General features: G+C 39.8%; 1 protein-coding gene across 1 annotated transcript; it reads left to right on the forward strand.

The window, feature by feature from the left end:
• Positions 1 to 4,154: 4,154 nt before the first annotated feature.
• LOC311106414 (endothelin-2-like) lies at positions 4,155 to 11,720 on the forward strand (the record flags this gene model as incomplete). The annotated part of the gene is made up of 4 exons (XM_084148742.1): positions 4,155 to 4,310; positions 9,343 to 9,511; positions 11,375 to 11,503; positions 11,612 to 11,720. Exons 1-4 carry the CDS (start codon positions 4,250 to 4,252, stop codon positions 11,718 to 11,720), a joined length of 468 nt encoding a protein of 155 aa, XP_084004868.1. The 5' UTR covers positions 4,155 to 4,249.
• Positions 11,721 to 15,404: the final 3,684 nt, after the last annotated feature.

Below are 15,404 nucleotides of genomic sequence, written 5' to 3' on the forward strand. Positions count from 1 at the left end.
GTACCTATTTGGTCCAGCACAGCACATGCATTTGACCTGCACATGGGATTCATCTGTGGCTAGAATTATTCCGGGATAGAAATCGTCAGCATATTTGGCCACGCACCATTTCCCGCATATGTCTGGATTTGCCCAATCAACCTCCCTCTGTGACACGACTGATGTAACTTTAGGGGTAAATGTGAAATGTTGTGTATTGAAACACTGGCATTCCAGTTTCTTGTTGTGGACTGTGCACATACAGCTTACATCACGGTAGGCAATTTGCCTTGCAGCCACACAAACAACTTGGTGGATCCGCATTGTGGATGGAACTACTGGCAAATTGGCTGGCATACCTTGGACGGCTTTCTCGATGGCCTCGTCTTCAATGAAGTAAAGCTTGATGGCAGTGTTGTTCTCCTCTAAGACCCTGTACAGAGTATGAGCATTTGGGATGTCACATCCTTGACTTATCAGCCTGTCTGCGGTTCTTTTTAGGGTTGCACCAACACCATCTGGTGCTCCCTTCCCATGTCCAGGAGAATCACCTGACCACCGGCGCGCGGATGTCCCTCACCTTCCTCTCTATGTGTGTTTCCTTTCTGCTGCTGTTTTTTCCATTGTTGAATCTGAAATTGTAGGTCAAGGTCAAGTCAATGACCTGCTTACTCTTCAAGACTAAATATTGTATCCTTTTAATCACTATGTAGTAAAATGAACATGAACTTGCAGATAATACTCCTAAATATGTCAATGTATATAGGAGAGAGAACAAATTAATTGTCACTTTTTTTAAGTTATTATTTTCAAAAATTCCTCGTACTTTTAGTTGATACTGTAAAACCGTAAACAACAAACATTCAACAAGAAAATATGATTGGTATTAAGCAATATACATTAAATATTGCTAAGATTTAACAGCTATTCAACCCTGTAACAGCCATTCAACCCCGTAACATTGAAAAATGTGATGGGGTTGAATGTGACAGGGTTGAAGATTTTGTGCTAATCTGTTGCTAATTCGGGATGCTAGCAGCTAGCAGTGTGCCACATGGCCTTATTCAACAAAAGACATTGTTATACTTCATAGCTATAAAAACAATTATTGGTAAAATCTTAACTATGAATTCCCCCCCCCCAACAGAGTTGAATACCTGAGATTGACAAAGCCCATATGTGCTTAAAAAACATGAAATATTTATAAAAAGTGAGAGAGCAGTTTACCACTTGTCACACCAGGCTTCTCTGAAGACTTGTATGATGTCACTTCCTCATAAATGATGTCCACAGGATCAAACCATTATTTAATTGTGAGTGGGGGTATTGTTGCGTTACGGGGTTGAAAGAAATACAAGGACAGGGGTAAAAGCCTAAATTTCTCAGAAAATAAAATGTCTTATGCTGAGAAAATGGATTATGCATAATAAGGGGGCATATACAATTAATTTAACAAAAAAAAAGCATTATTATTTAACACTGTGTACTCAAAATGAGTCACGCCATTTGCATGATGGTCAATAGGGACAGGCGAAATTCTTAATACTCCTAAGAAAAGCAAACATATAAGTATTGAAATTCATCTCTGTTTAAAATCATATTCTCTACTCCATATTAAAAACATGTAAAACTTTGAAATGTTGTAATTTAAGTGTAGTTTGATAAATGTTCTGACAAGTTATAACACTAGTACATCTTGGGTCACTGACAATACTGAAATGTCACCGAATCTGTAGAATGACCCATCTGCATTGGGAACACACTTACTGCAAGTGTCCTTAGAATTAGATACATGTAGTTATTGGGTTAGGGTTATGGCTAGGGTTAGGGTTGAGCCGGGGTGTGGACATGAAGCTCGGGTTAGTATTAAGGTTAGGGTTATAAACCATTGGGTTACAAACCCTAACACTATAGCCATAACCCTAACCGTTAGGGTTATGGCAAGAAATAGGGTTGAGCAGGGGTGTGGACATGAAGCTTGGGTTAGGGTTAGAGTTATGGTTAGGATTTGGGTTGAGCCTGGGGTGTGGAAATTAGGCTAGGGTTAGGGTTCATAATGCACAATGTGCAGCCCTGATAGTATAGGATATCATATACATTTTCCAAATTTGGTGTGGTTGTGTGACTGACTGTGACTGTCCTGGAGTGACTGAACATGTGGTAAGTCTAATTGTGGTTGGAGGTCAATGGAGTAATTGTACTCAGGACATTTGAGAATATCCTCCTAAGGCCAAAGCTGTCATTTACTAAATCACCCAATAATCATTCATCACAGGTGTTTGTCATGATCTGAGTGAAATGGAGGGGGGATTCATGCTGCTCTAATTTCTCTAATGATCATCCACAATATTTTCGAGTTTTTCTGCCAGTCAGTTAAGTCTGGAGTTCTATTTGACATTTTACCAGATAGCCTTTGTGATTTTAAAGATTCAGTCAAAAACATATTCCACAGAGGAGGAGAGAAAGACGAAAACATCTTACAAAAAATCTACATAGTATAAAACAAATACTGAAATGATGAGAAATGGACTGTGAAGTCATGCCTCCTGAGCCAGTAGAAGTGTAGCCAAGGGATCACACCTATGAGTCACAACACAAAATTGCCCCTCACCCACACCTCTTAAAAAATAAATTAAATGTTTCTTTCTGCCCCTTCTTTGATCAAAACATACCAGTAAGCTATGCCCTTTACTTTAGAGAGACTAGTAGGGTAAATTTAGTTTTTACATTCTGCACTGTTGAGATATCCTTGTAGCGCTAACCCTGGGAGCCTAAGTGAGTGAGTGGCCATATTTACTGACAGTTGATGACAAACTGTTCATTAAATCCCTTCCACAGACTTTGCGGAAGAAAAGTTGGGCTAAAAAGTCTCTGAAGTTTTTTGTCTCCTTCACCCCTTCATCCACTCCCACCCCATCTCACCTCAAGTATCTAATTGCTGTAGCCAGGGGCACATTGAGCAAAGATGTTGTTTTGTGTTTCGCCAAGCCTTTAATTATCTCTCCTGAATGCAAAACTAAGCCTAATCTGAACTAATGAGAAGTCTAAAATTCTGCTAAATGGGAGTGAGGGTGGGAAGAAATAGCCCCTGTGGTGGGACTCAGAATACTCCAGTATACCTACTGTGATCATGTTACAGGCCCCATTGAAGAGCGCTCAGGGAAACTTTCACGCGGAGAGTCTTTAGGAATTAGGTTACTCACTCACCTTCACAGTTTCTAGATATCACACACAACCTCCAACGACACAAACCACAACGATGATGATAGTGCATCTGGGCTTTGATAGGATCAAAATGCGATGTGCAAATGGTATAGCCAAAGGATGGAAAATAAACACTCTAACAAACAAAAAGCACAGGTTAAGTGAGGAATATGTGAGTACTGTAAACTATTTTGAAGGCAGCAAAACTTTACCCAATACAAGACCAATACAAGACCCTAGCTTAGAGCAATTAACAAAATGTCTGGCACACAGATGTGTTAATTGGGATGTTTCAATTGACTCTTTATTGTTTTAATTAAAATGTTGGTTTACCACAATGGGTTTCCCTTGGTTTGGCTAGACATCTTCCCTTTATGAATTTGAGGATTTCCTCCCCAAAACTTTTTTTCTAGCTCCATGGACTTGTTCTTTAGACCTCTCTATGCCAAACATATCCTCCAAATCCACTGCCTGCTGGGAATCTGACAACCAATTATTCCCCAATTCCCTTCACACTAAAACATCTGCTTTCCTTGTGCTCTGGCACTGGACTCACATCAGTGCTCTATTCTAATCCCAGCTGGCTTGGTCCTGTGACATCTTCAGCACACCTTTCAGTCAGTGGGAGGACACTTTACGTGTGGTCATGAACCATCCTCTCTCAATTCAGCTCTTTCCTGCTGTATGTTATCAGTAACTGGCAGGCCTGCAGCACATAGCAGAGATGTATACACTTATTGTAGTGTATCGCTGCACGCGCACACAAACACACACACACACACACACAAGTGTAGTGCTGTTGTCCATGTGTGGGACTGTGGTGGTAGCCCTGGGAGAAGAGAGGCAGAAGTAGTGACAGAGACAGAATCTGGGGAGGAGGAAAGGAGGGTGTGGTGATGCTTGAGGTGTCTGAGGTACTGCTGCTCCAGACCAGAGCCTGGGACTGACTCTAGAGCTTCTCCAGGCTTCACTTCTCACTGGTACCTGCTTCTGGAAATATTGTCACTACCTTTTTGAATTTGGAGCTGTTTGCACTCACAGCTGTTTGGAACATTGGAACAGAATAATGGATCTCACCACTTTTTACTTCCTGACCACTACTTTGGTTTTGATAGTGGAGCATGAAGGTAAAGACTTTTCTCCCATTCTGATATGGCAGCATTTAAAAAAATGATTTTGTGATTATTGAGACTGTATGAGAATCTTGCACTTTTTGTTTCAACTGGCATAAAGTGTGCTTTACTATCCTGTGGGGTATACTTCACCTAAGCTGTGGTTTAATAGAGACAACATGTAGTAAGTAGGTGATCGCGAGCCCTTATGTTAGCCGTGCCTGTGAGCAGATGCCTGGATCAACTGTCAGCTTTAACTGTGTGCTTTTATCTCTGTTTGTTTTGATATGTTATTCAAAGGAGCAGTGTGTTAAATGGATTTACTTGGGAACAAAAAAGCCTATTTTATATTATTTTTATACAGTTGTTATGAAGGAGATGTCCATATCCCCTGCTCAAGAGTCACAATATTCTGTATGAGATTAGAGAGAAACTGTTAGCATAAGAATGACCTCTGATTTAATCTTTGCTGTTGATGTTGTGAACTGATAAAATGTTTGTGCAAATGTCGAATGAGGAGAGTGTTATGTGTTACAAATTTCAAAACATGGTCCCGCGTCGTTCAGTTGGTAGAGCATGGTGCTTGCAATGCCAGGGTTGTGGGTTCGATTCCCACGGGGGACCAGTACAAAACATGTGTAAAAATGTATGCACTCACTACTGTAAGTCGCTCTGGATAAGAGCGTCTGCTAAATGACAAAAATGTAAAAACAGGAAAAAACTTAAACTGAACCCAATGGATGAAATGTACTTTAAACTACAGTATTAGCAAAGCAGCATCCCACTTTTCAACTTTAGAATGATATTATACTGTATATGTACATGTAAAGGGAAGAAGAGGGGAGAAATGTGGAGATTCTGAGGCCTCTACTCTTGAGGCCCATGTCCTGGAGCATAAGAGTTAGATGCCAGCTAATGTAAACCACAGTGTTCTGATTTATTTTCCAACCTGGCATTTTAACTTCAAAGAACACCTTAACTCCTCCACATTCCAATGGGCAACCCCTTCAATTTCCCTATAGCACTTCCCCAGGTTGTTGCTTTATCAATTTACCTGGTAAGATAAGGTAAAGTCAATTAATAAAATGGATCACAGATAAGCCATCAATCACAACTTCCACATTTCTCATTACATTAAATTTAACTTTAATCTAACATATCCTGAACAGGATTACATTTATCAACCAAACAAAATGTGATCGTGTGACCTGCTAGTATTGGTCTGCAGGAAATTCTAAATGAGTGTGTTTTTGATACATGAAGAATCCTAAACCACTCTGCCGTTGTGGTAGCCAGACATCTGATGCTTATTACAAGGGGTTGAAAAATATCCATATTCTTTTCAATCAGAGGGAAAATTCCAAAGCACCTAGCTACGTACTCCTCGATCGAAGAAGGACAAAACTGATCAATTCAGGTCAGGACACAAACAAAAGTAAGAGGTAACTATCTAGAGATAAATACTCTCTATAGATATGTACTATTTCTATAGATATCTCGAGATTGGTAATATCTCTAGATCAAAAGATACAATGCAACAGGTGTTCACAATGGGGCTGTTACATCACATCATGCAGTGCTTTTGAGGAATTTGGACTACTCATTCAGCCTAATATAAAAAATATATTGCTCTTTTGGTCTGAATATTTCTAAGCCATGTGTTGCTATCCATGTGTGCTGCACATTCCCTTAGGAACCACAGAACATAAGTCAGTTCTATAACAGTGACCCCCAGGCAACACCCCACCTCAGTGTAGAGGGCTTTAGCTGCAGGAAACAGGGATTCAGCTCTGGTGGTTGGCTGAAATGAATAAAATGGCTTACAAATAAGCCATCAATTAAAACATGTAATTTCTCATTACATGGAATTGAACTTTTTGTTTAATCTAACATATACTCAATAGGAAAACATTTATCAACCAAACAACATTTTATTGTGACTTGTTATTGGTCTGCAGGACATTCGAAATGAGTGTGTTTTTGATACACTGAGTATTTGTCATCCATGAAGAATCCTAAACCACTCTGCCGTTGTGGTAGCCAGACATCTGATGCTTATTACAAGGGGTTGACAAATAGCCATCTTTTTTTAAATCTGAGGGAAAAATACAAAACACCTAGCTATGTACTCCTTGATCAAAGAAGGACAAAATGTATACATTTAGGTCAGGACACAAACAAAACAAACAAAAGTAAGGGTTAACTATCTAGAGATAAGCACTCTTTCTATCTCGATATCTCTAAATCAGAAGATACAATGCAACAGGTGTTCACACTGGGGCTGTTTTTACATCATTTACATAAGTATTCACACCACAGAGTCAATACTTTGTAGAAGCATCTTTGGCAGCGATTACAGCCGTGAGTCTTTCTGTTCATGGCTCTAAGAGCTTTCCACACCTGGATTGTGCAACATTTGGCCATTATTATATTCAAAATTCTTCAAGCTTTGTGAAATTGGTTGTTGATCATTGCTAGACAACCATTTTCAGGTCTTGACATATATTTTCAAGTAGATTTAAGTCAAAACTGCAATTCGGCCACTCAGGAACATTCACTGTCTTCTTGGTAAGCAACTTCAGTGTATATTTGGCCTTGTGTTTTAGGTTATTGTCCTGCTTAAAGGTGAGTTCATCTCCCAGTGTCTGGTGGAAAGCAGACTAAACCAGGTTTTCCTCTAGGATTTTGCCTGTGCTTAGCTCCATTCTGTTTATTTTTAATCCTGAAAACTCCCCAGTCCTTAACGATTACAAGCATACCCATAACATGATGCGGCCACCACTATGCTTGAAAATATGGAGAATGATACTCAGTAATGTGTTGTATTGAATTTTCGCCAAAAATATAACACTTTGTATTCAGGGCAAAAAGTGAATTGCTATGCCACATTTTTTTGCAGTATTACCTTAGTGCTTTGTTGCAAACAGGACGCATGTTTTGGAATATTTTATTTTGTACAGGTTTTCTTCTTTTCACTCTGTCAGTTAGGTTAGTATTGTGGAGTAACTACAATGTTGTTGATCCATCGTCTGTTTTCTCCTATCACAGCCATTAAACTCTGTAACTGTTTTAAAGTCACTATTGGCCTCATGGTGAAATCCCTGAGTGGTTTCCTTCCTCTCAAGCAACTGAGTTAGGAAGGACGCCTGTATCTTTGTAGTGACTGGGTGTATTGATACACCATCCAAAGTGTAATGCATATCTTCACTATGCTCAAATGGATATTCAGTGTCTGCTTTTGTTTATTTTTTACCCATCTACCAATAGGTGCCCTTTTTTTCCAGGAATTGGAAAACCTCCCTGGTCTTTGTGGTTAAATCTGTGTTTGAAATTCACTGCTCGACTGAGGGACCTTACAGATAATTGTAAATGTGGGGTACAGAGACTAACGAGGTAGTTATTAAAAACTCATGTTAAATACTACTGGTGCGCAGGTCAGCTGAATTATTTTTTGACAGTGGGTGCAGGATTTTTTTTGCATGATTAAGATATGTTTCTGCTTATAATTTTGGACATTTTGGTAGGCTATTTGTTAGTCAACTTGTCTATAATTAGATACATGCAGCTTCTCTTCTGTCATTATATGCTGCCGTAGAAGACTAAATAAACCCTTGCACACCAATCCATTTTAAATTCAGGCTGCATCACAACAAAATGTGGAAAAGTCAAGGGCTGTGAATATTTTCTGAAGGCACTGCCGGGGATATAATCTGTTTATAATGTTAGATCCAGAACTAATCTTGTAAAAACAGGGCCAGGGGCTCTGACGATATTGACTCAACATTCTGCCGGAGACTGTTTCTCACTTAATGGGTGGGTATGGATTAAATAGTAATCTCATGGATGTCTTTGGCAATCAACTCCTGAATCCCTAAAGCAGTGAACTCTCACTTCTCCAAACAGGTCACTAAATAAAATTTTGTTTGGCAATCGCTTGTCATCTCAGGAGGCATGCAAGGCTTGTAGTGTAACATTTCCATACTAAATGCCAATACAGTATAATCCGTGGTCCGGGCGTCTGTATGATCCCAACCTTTAATTTCCTTGCCTAAAGCAAGAAATCCACTATTAAAACAGTTTCCTGATCAAGAGATGATTTTCCTTGAGCTATTTGTGTCAGTCAAAGCTACTTACGTAAATCACTCAACACCTGTATGATCAGACTCTCTGTTGGGGGATCTTCACTGAAACTTGTTTATAAAGAGCTAAAGAGGACCGTTTGGGTGTACAAGGACAATCTGTTTTCATTCAAGTGATAAAAAGTCAAACCCCAACCCAATTATCGGAAGCTGCGCTCCTGGCTTGCCCCAGCAGACGCCTGAATGCACTGCATGAACTTGCAGGGAATGTGCAGGGTACAATGTGGTTTGCCACTGATTCATTGGAGTGCTTTAAACCCAAATCCACATGGCATTTGGGATTCTCCACCACTTGAGTTTCATAGTACGTTTATTAAACTATTGTCCTTTACAGGGTGTAAAAGTTTGATACAATTTACAAAATAAAATATAAAGCTGGAAGAAATATATTAGGGTTAGATGTGGGAAACATAAGAATGTAGCTATGTGTAGACAGTGTCACTATCAGCAAAAAAATCCCCTGTGTCTATAGTGCACATACAGTGGCAACCTAATCTAGACTTCATCTGGGCTATCAGACTGTAATAATACGTCTGACTGACATAAAATGAATAACCAGTGATGATCAGTGTCTTTCTGAGGACTGGATAAAAGGCTGTCTGTTGCCAGGTGTAGCCCAGTAGCAGTGAGATGGACTATAGACGGTGAGATGGCTGGAGGACACTCAATAAGTGGATTGTTTTATAGACTGTTGGTCCTTGTGAGAAGCATATCATAGGATTGATGTGTCAAGATAATAACAGCATTAGCAGTGCCAAATGAGCTACAGTACATGCTGTACTTCAGAAACGAATAAAAATGGAGTGACCACAATCTCACAATTCTGTACCGTATGTCCTCATAAAAGTTTCATTAGAATGTATTATCTTGATATAATGCTTTATTCATGTTTTTTCCCTTTCTCCCAGCATACTCAGACTCCACCTCCATCCCTGGGCCTGGTCCAGAGGAGGGCCCCGTGAAGCTGCTTGACCACAGGCCCCATGGGCGGGAGAAGCGTTGTTCCTGTGAGAACCTGAAAGATAAAGAATGTGTGTACTTCTGCCACATCGGCATCGTCTGGGTCAACACTCCTGGGTGAGTCCATCAAGACGCTCACACATGAACATCACACAGCACAACTGGAATTCACCCCCTCATGAACATACCATAGCTAGAAAGATCTTGAAGAAAGAGCTCTTGGTGTTGTGAAAACAGAGAAGTTCATCTATACATAATTTTGTTGGATTGAAAAGGTGGAGATGAATAACATTTTAATGATCCATTCTCATGCTGTATCATATTTTCGTATTGAACCATGGTATGTTCTGACAGTGCAATGAGAAGCCACAGGTTTTTTTTGTGATTCATTATCACATCAGGGTGTAAGGAGTTGGATGATTTGTGGTACTCCATAAATCTCAAAACCACAAAGTGTCAAGGATTTAATTTAAAATAAGAGACAGCTACTGTTTATCATCAACTCTTTCCTGCTGAAGCTTCTTGTGTAACACAAATAAAGATAATATCTACTCACATTTTTCAAAAACAAGTAGTGTAACTCTTCAACATTTACTACAGTCGACCTACAATAAGATGGATCTGAACATACTTCCTGACCCAAATATCCCACATCCAATTAGTTGGAGGAGTGGTTAGGGCATCTGTCCTCTTGTTAATTCCTTGTTTCTTCAAAAGAGCTTTCATATGTGTTCTGGAAGTACCAGGTTTCTATAAGTTTGCCACTATGCTGTACTTCCCCATGGTTAGCCAAAGACAGCTACTAAAGGCTAAGGCGTATTCATTTTAGGTCCTGTGCTATGTTTAAACATAGAATCACAGTAGTAGTATGCAATTACGTGATCCTTTGTTGTTGCCATTATCATATCATTGGTAATACCACACGTCCTCCTACCAAACATTATATAGAAAAAAGGATGGATATCGGCAGTTAGGAACTGATATTGCATTTCATATTAATGTTCACAAATGACCATTCATTTCCAAAAATTAGCATTGGGTTTTATGAGACTCATATGTGATTTCTATTCAATTCTGTTGACTCAAGCTGTCTACTTCCAACGCCAACTCTAGCAACTACGACAGGTCACAGTTCATAAAGAGTAGAGGACACTTACTGGCAGCTAAAGAGACAGGCTTTCACCGTCCAAAAAACTGAGGTTTAACTACAACAGAGAGAAAGAGATGACGGATGAGAAATGAAAGGGTCACCTTTCAACAGCTGCCAAAAACACAGTATGAAATGCAGATGTGTTGGTGTTTAAAAAGCAGGCTGCTCCGACACACACAGACATACAGACAGACAGACAGATGGGTGCATGTGTGTGAGCGTGTGCGTCAGCGTGCGTGTGTGTGCATGTGTGTGATAGTGTGTGGAGAACACAGGGGGGAAGGTGACCCTGTTTGATGGGGATGCTTTGAGCCGTGCATGGCATCTGGAATCAGTTGACTGTGTGCATGGTCTTGTTAACATGTCCCAGGCATGACATGAGCATCGAGCCATCATGGCGGGCAGGCAGACTTGCTCTGGTTGGCGTCAGGTTTGGGTTAATTCCCAGAGCAATGAAAGAGCAGCTTTAGGAGATATAAATGTGTTATTACAGACTACAGTCCTCTCTGTGTCCTGTTAGGTTTAGTACATTATACCCTCGAGACTCACTAGACACCAGTGTTTGCCCAGCTTTTCAGGGCCATGCAGTTGTATGTATGGTATCGTCTTAATTGGTTCTGTAAAAGCATTTTGTGAGTGCCAATAGAGATAGGATATTGAGCTATTATGAGCGTTTGAAGATTAAATTCCAGACATCCTGTGCTGTGATAAAATAAAACAAAACACAAAGTTCCCTTTGTAGGTTAAGAAACACGTCCATTCAATTCAAAGATGTTGTTTATCATTCCATGTACAAAATTTGCTCATCAATCCCTTGACTCTGTCTCTAGTCAGATAGTGCCATATGGAGTGGGCTCTTTCCCTGTTCGACTGAGGAGAGAGGTGGGACGATGCTTCTGTGCGGAGAAAAATGACTTTGAGTGCCTTCACTTCTGCTCTGCCTTGCATACACTCAAAGAGTAAGTGTTCTTGAATCACACTTCAAGTGTGTTAATATCATTGCTATGCCATATCAAATGTTGGGAGGAAAGAAGTTTAAAGTGTCATTTTTTTCCTCATTTCCATAGAGGTGAAAATGTTTTGGTCAAGAGGAAGTTTGCGACAAAGTTTAAGAAGAGATATAAGGCTGGAATCTCGAATATAAGGAACCAACAAACACTAATTCAAGAAAGCTGAAAGGAGAGAATGGACACTAGTTTCATGTGTCATCCACTTTCATTGGTCTCTTTTACAATATGATGCAAAAGAACATTGTACAATGGTGGCCTGCGTCTGAAATGTATTTATGAAATTATGTCGTAACTTTGCCTTCTTTTTGTCATTGTAAATTCTTTTTTTATGATTTTATTGCTGTACGTAAATATTTTTACTTTACAACATACAGTACATACATCATTTTGAAATCAGATATTGTTACAGTAATGCAGAAATTATCAGTATTAAGAGAATAAATGTAAATGTCTTGTATCTCTGTCAAATGTATCTTTCATGTTAACATGTTTTGGCCGCTTAAATCCTTTGGACATGTTTTCTGTCATAAAGTTTGAATGTGAAAGATGCACATACCGTAGATGCAAAGCAATGCAGTTCATGGTTCTTCACAGTGAGTTATGTGCCAAACCAGACAGGAAATAAGCTGTGTGATCTAGGACAGGTGGGTGAGTTATTGTATCATATATCCAAAAGTATAAAAGTAAAATTTACATATTACAGCATTGCAGTTTTTTGCTTTGCTACCAAGACATTGATTTCAGACTAAGGCTGGTAGGATTCAAGCAAACCTGCAAGGCTACCAGAAAAACACCCATTTCATACATTACTACTATCTATTACTATCTAAGGTACAAAGCTTGTCTGTTTTGACATATTATCTCATAACTAGATATGCAGGTTGGTTTGAGCACCAGCCCTGTTTCAAAGTTTATCAAATAACTATTTATTTTGTTTCATAGATGATTTTATAACTATTACATGACAACATACACTAGATCCTTGTGGTTTTATTGCACTGTCCCTTAGTTATTACAGTGATATTCCATCAACCCCCTTGAGTTTAGATCTGCCTGTGAAATGTTCCATTTAGGCACAGACTAAGAAGTGTGTGTGTGTGTGTGGTGTGTACAGCATGTCTGCCTTACAATGGAGGAACTCATTGGCTGAACGCCCTAGCCTGTCCAGCATGTATGGAGCAGAAGAGGAGTGGCTGTCATCCAATCATCATCCCTCTCCTCTCCTCTGTTCACCTTACGGTCAGGTCGTGCATTGCTCTGGGGATCAGGGATGGACCTTGTCCTTTCTGTGCTCCCTGCAGACCGTTGCTCTGTCAGCCTGAAGAAGCCAGCAGGACCGCTGGATTCAACATGATTACACCCTCAGCCCTGTCTAATCTTCTCCCACAAGGCTGTGCTCACCGCTCACAGGAAAATAACTCTGTTCCGATGTATAATGGGCTATGTCTTAATGTATGATTTGTGGCTTTCGGTTACTGCAATTTCCTCGACTTTGCTCTCATATTGTTTACAGTGTTGTTTGCAATGTTTTCTTTTAGATTACTGTGGTACATCCAACCTTCCCAAGGGGAAAATCAAGAAGGACAAATTCTACACACAACACAATTTCCACCTGATATAAAGCAGAAGCCCCTCAATTTTCTCTGAACGCACCATGGTAATTCCTTTTCTTTTGAACAATTTCTTGGAAAAATAGAGGTATTGCGCGTACAAAATTCACACATACTGTACCTTCAGAAAATCTAACAAATGGAGAGGTGGAAACAAATGTCTTCTGTAGACAGTTCCCATCTGGGCATAAATTACAGATGGGTCTTTAGGGTCAGATCTATAGTATGCCCAGGGAGCTTAGGTGAAACTAGAACTCACATCTGCTTCTTGTAAGACCGAAATTGGCCAAAGCTTTTCCTTTACGAGATTTCTTGGATATTCCAGCGTTATAAATGCGAAGGAATTAATCATTTAAAATGCAACGATTTGAAGGTAATGTTACCTCAACAACATGCACTGCTTTATAAAATCACTTGTATATTATGTTGTCAGTGCCAGGGAGTTGTTTAGCAAGTGATGTCAATTAAATAGAGGTGCTTCAGAGATTAAGAGAAAGGTTTACTCAGCACTTTAATTGCATTAGATTTTAAAAAATACATTATAACGCAGTATTACAACCTATGCGTTGTTTGCTCTATAACCTGTCAGTTCATATGCCTTGCGACCGTGATATATTCAGTAGGCCTAAAGGCCGAGGCAATATGAAGATATAGTGGCAGAATAAATTCAACCACACATTTGTTTTATCACAAAACAGGATAGCAACCTCTGTCCAATGAAGTCCACAAAGCATATTGCATGTACAGTAACAGACAGTTACATGACCTACAGCATGGTCAAGCAAGTTAATGTTTCTGACATTTTCGGACCACTAAAAACTATTGATTTAGAACCACAGCGAGTTACCTCAAGTCGCAAACAGGAGCTGCCTCCACTATTCCATCACCATTTCAATTCCAACATTTCAACATCACCAAATCACCTCTGCTTAGTCTAATACAGTGACAACTAAAAGATACCAAAAACATTTTAGTCCAATCAACGTAAGCTAAATATGATGTGGCTGTCCGTGGTTCTGATTTCTGTGTGCATGTGTGCGTGTTTATGTGTGTGTGTGTGTACATGCGCGTTCGTGCAAGTAGAAAAACATGTTGACTCACCCTACTTGTAGAGAAATGCCAATGCCATCCTCCTCTCTTTCATGTTGATGAAACGGTCTATCACTCTGTCAGACAGTACACAGTTATATTTTTTGTTGTCCTAGGTTACCTGGCTAAAATGCTTGCTCGCTAGCCTAACTTCCATTCATGGGCAACGTTAGCTAGTTAACATTAGCCTTCTACATCTAGCTACAGTGCTATGAAAAAGTGTTTGCACCCTTTCAAATTTTCTCTACTTTTGCATATTTGTGATACTGAATGTTATCAGATCTTCAACCAAAACCTAATATTAGATAAAGGGAACATACGTGAACAAATAACACAACAATTACATATTTATTCCATTTAACACCCAATTCCCCTGTGTGAAAAAGTAATTGCCCCCTTACACTCAATAACTGGTTGTGCCACGTTTAGCTGCAATGACTCCAACCAAATGCTTCCTGTAGTTGTCGATCAGTCTCTCACGTCGCTGTGGAGGAATTTTGGCCCACTCTTCCATGCAGAACTGCTTTAACTCAGTGACGTGTGGGTTTTCAAGCATGAACTGCTCGTTTCAAGTCCTGCCACAACATCTAAATTGGGATTAGGTCTGGACTTTGACTAGGCCATTCCAAAACTTCCAATTTGTTGCTTTTTAGCAATTTTCATGTAGACTTGATTGTGTGTTTTGGATCATTGTCTTGCTGCATGACCCAGCTGCGCTTCAGCTTCAGCTCACAGACGGATGGTCTGACATTCTCCTGTAGAATTCTCTGATACAGAGCAGAATTCATGGTTCCTTCTATTAAGGCAAGTCGTCCTAGTCCTGAGGCAACAAAGCATCCCCAAACCATCAAACCACCACCACCATGCTTGACCTTTGGTATGATGTTCTTACTGTGGAATGCAGTGGAATGCAGTGTTTGGTTTTTGGCAGGCATAATGGGACCCATCTCGTCCAAAAAGTTGACTCAAGTTTGCCAAAAAGCACCTGGATGATCATCAAGACTCTTGGAAAAACGTTCTATGGACAGATGATTCAAAAGTATAACTTTTTGGACAACATGGTTCCAGTAATGCCTGGCGACGTGAGAGACTGATCAACAACTACAGGAAGCATTTGGTTGGAGTCATTGCAGCTAAAGGTGGCACAACCA

The sequence above is a fragment of the Coregonus lavaretus genome, assembly GCF_964263955.1.
Source record: "Coregonus lavaretus genome assembly, chromosome: 31".
Taxonomy (NCBI): Eukaryota; Metazoa; Chordata; class Actinopteri; order Salmoniformes; family Salmonidae; genus Coregonus; species Coregonus lavaretus.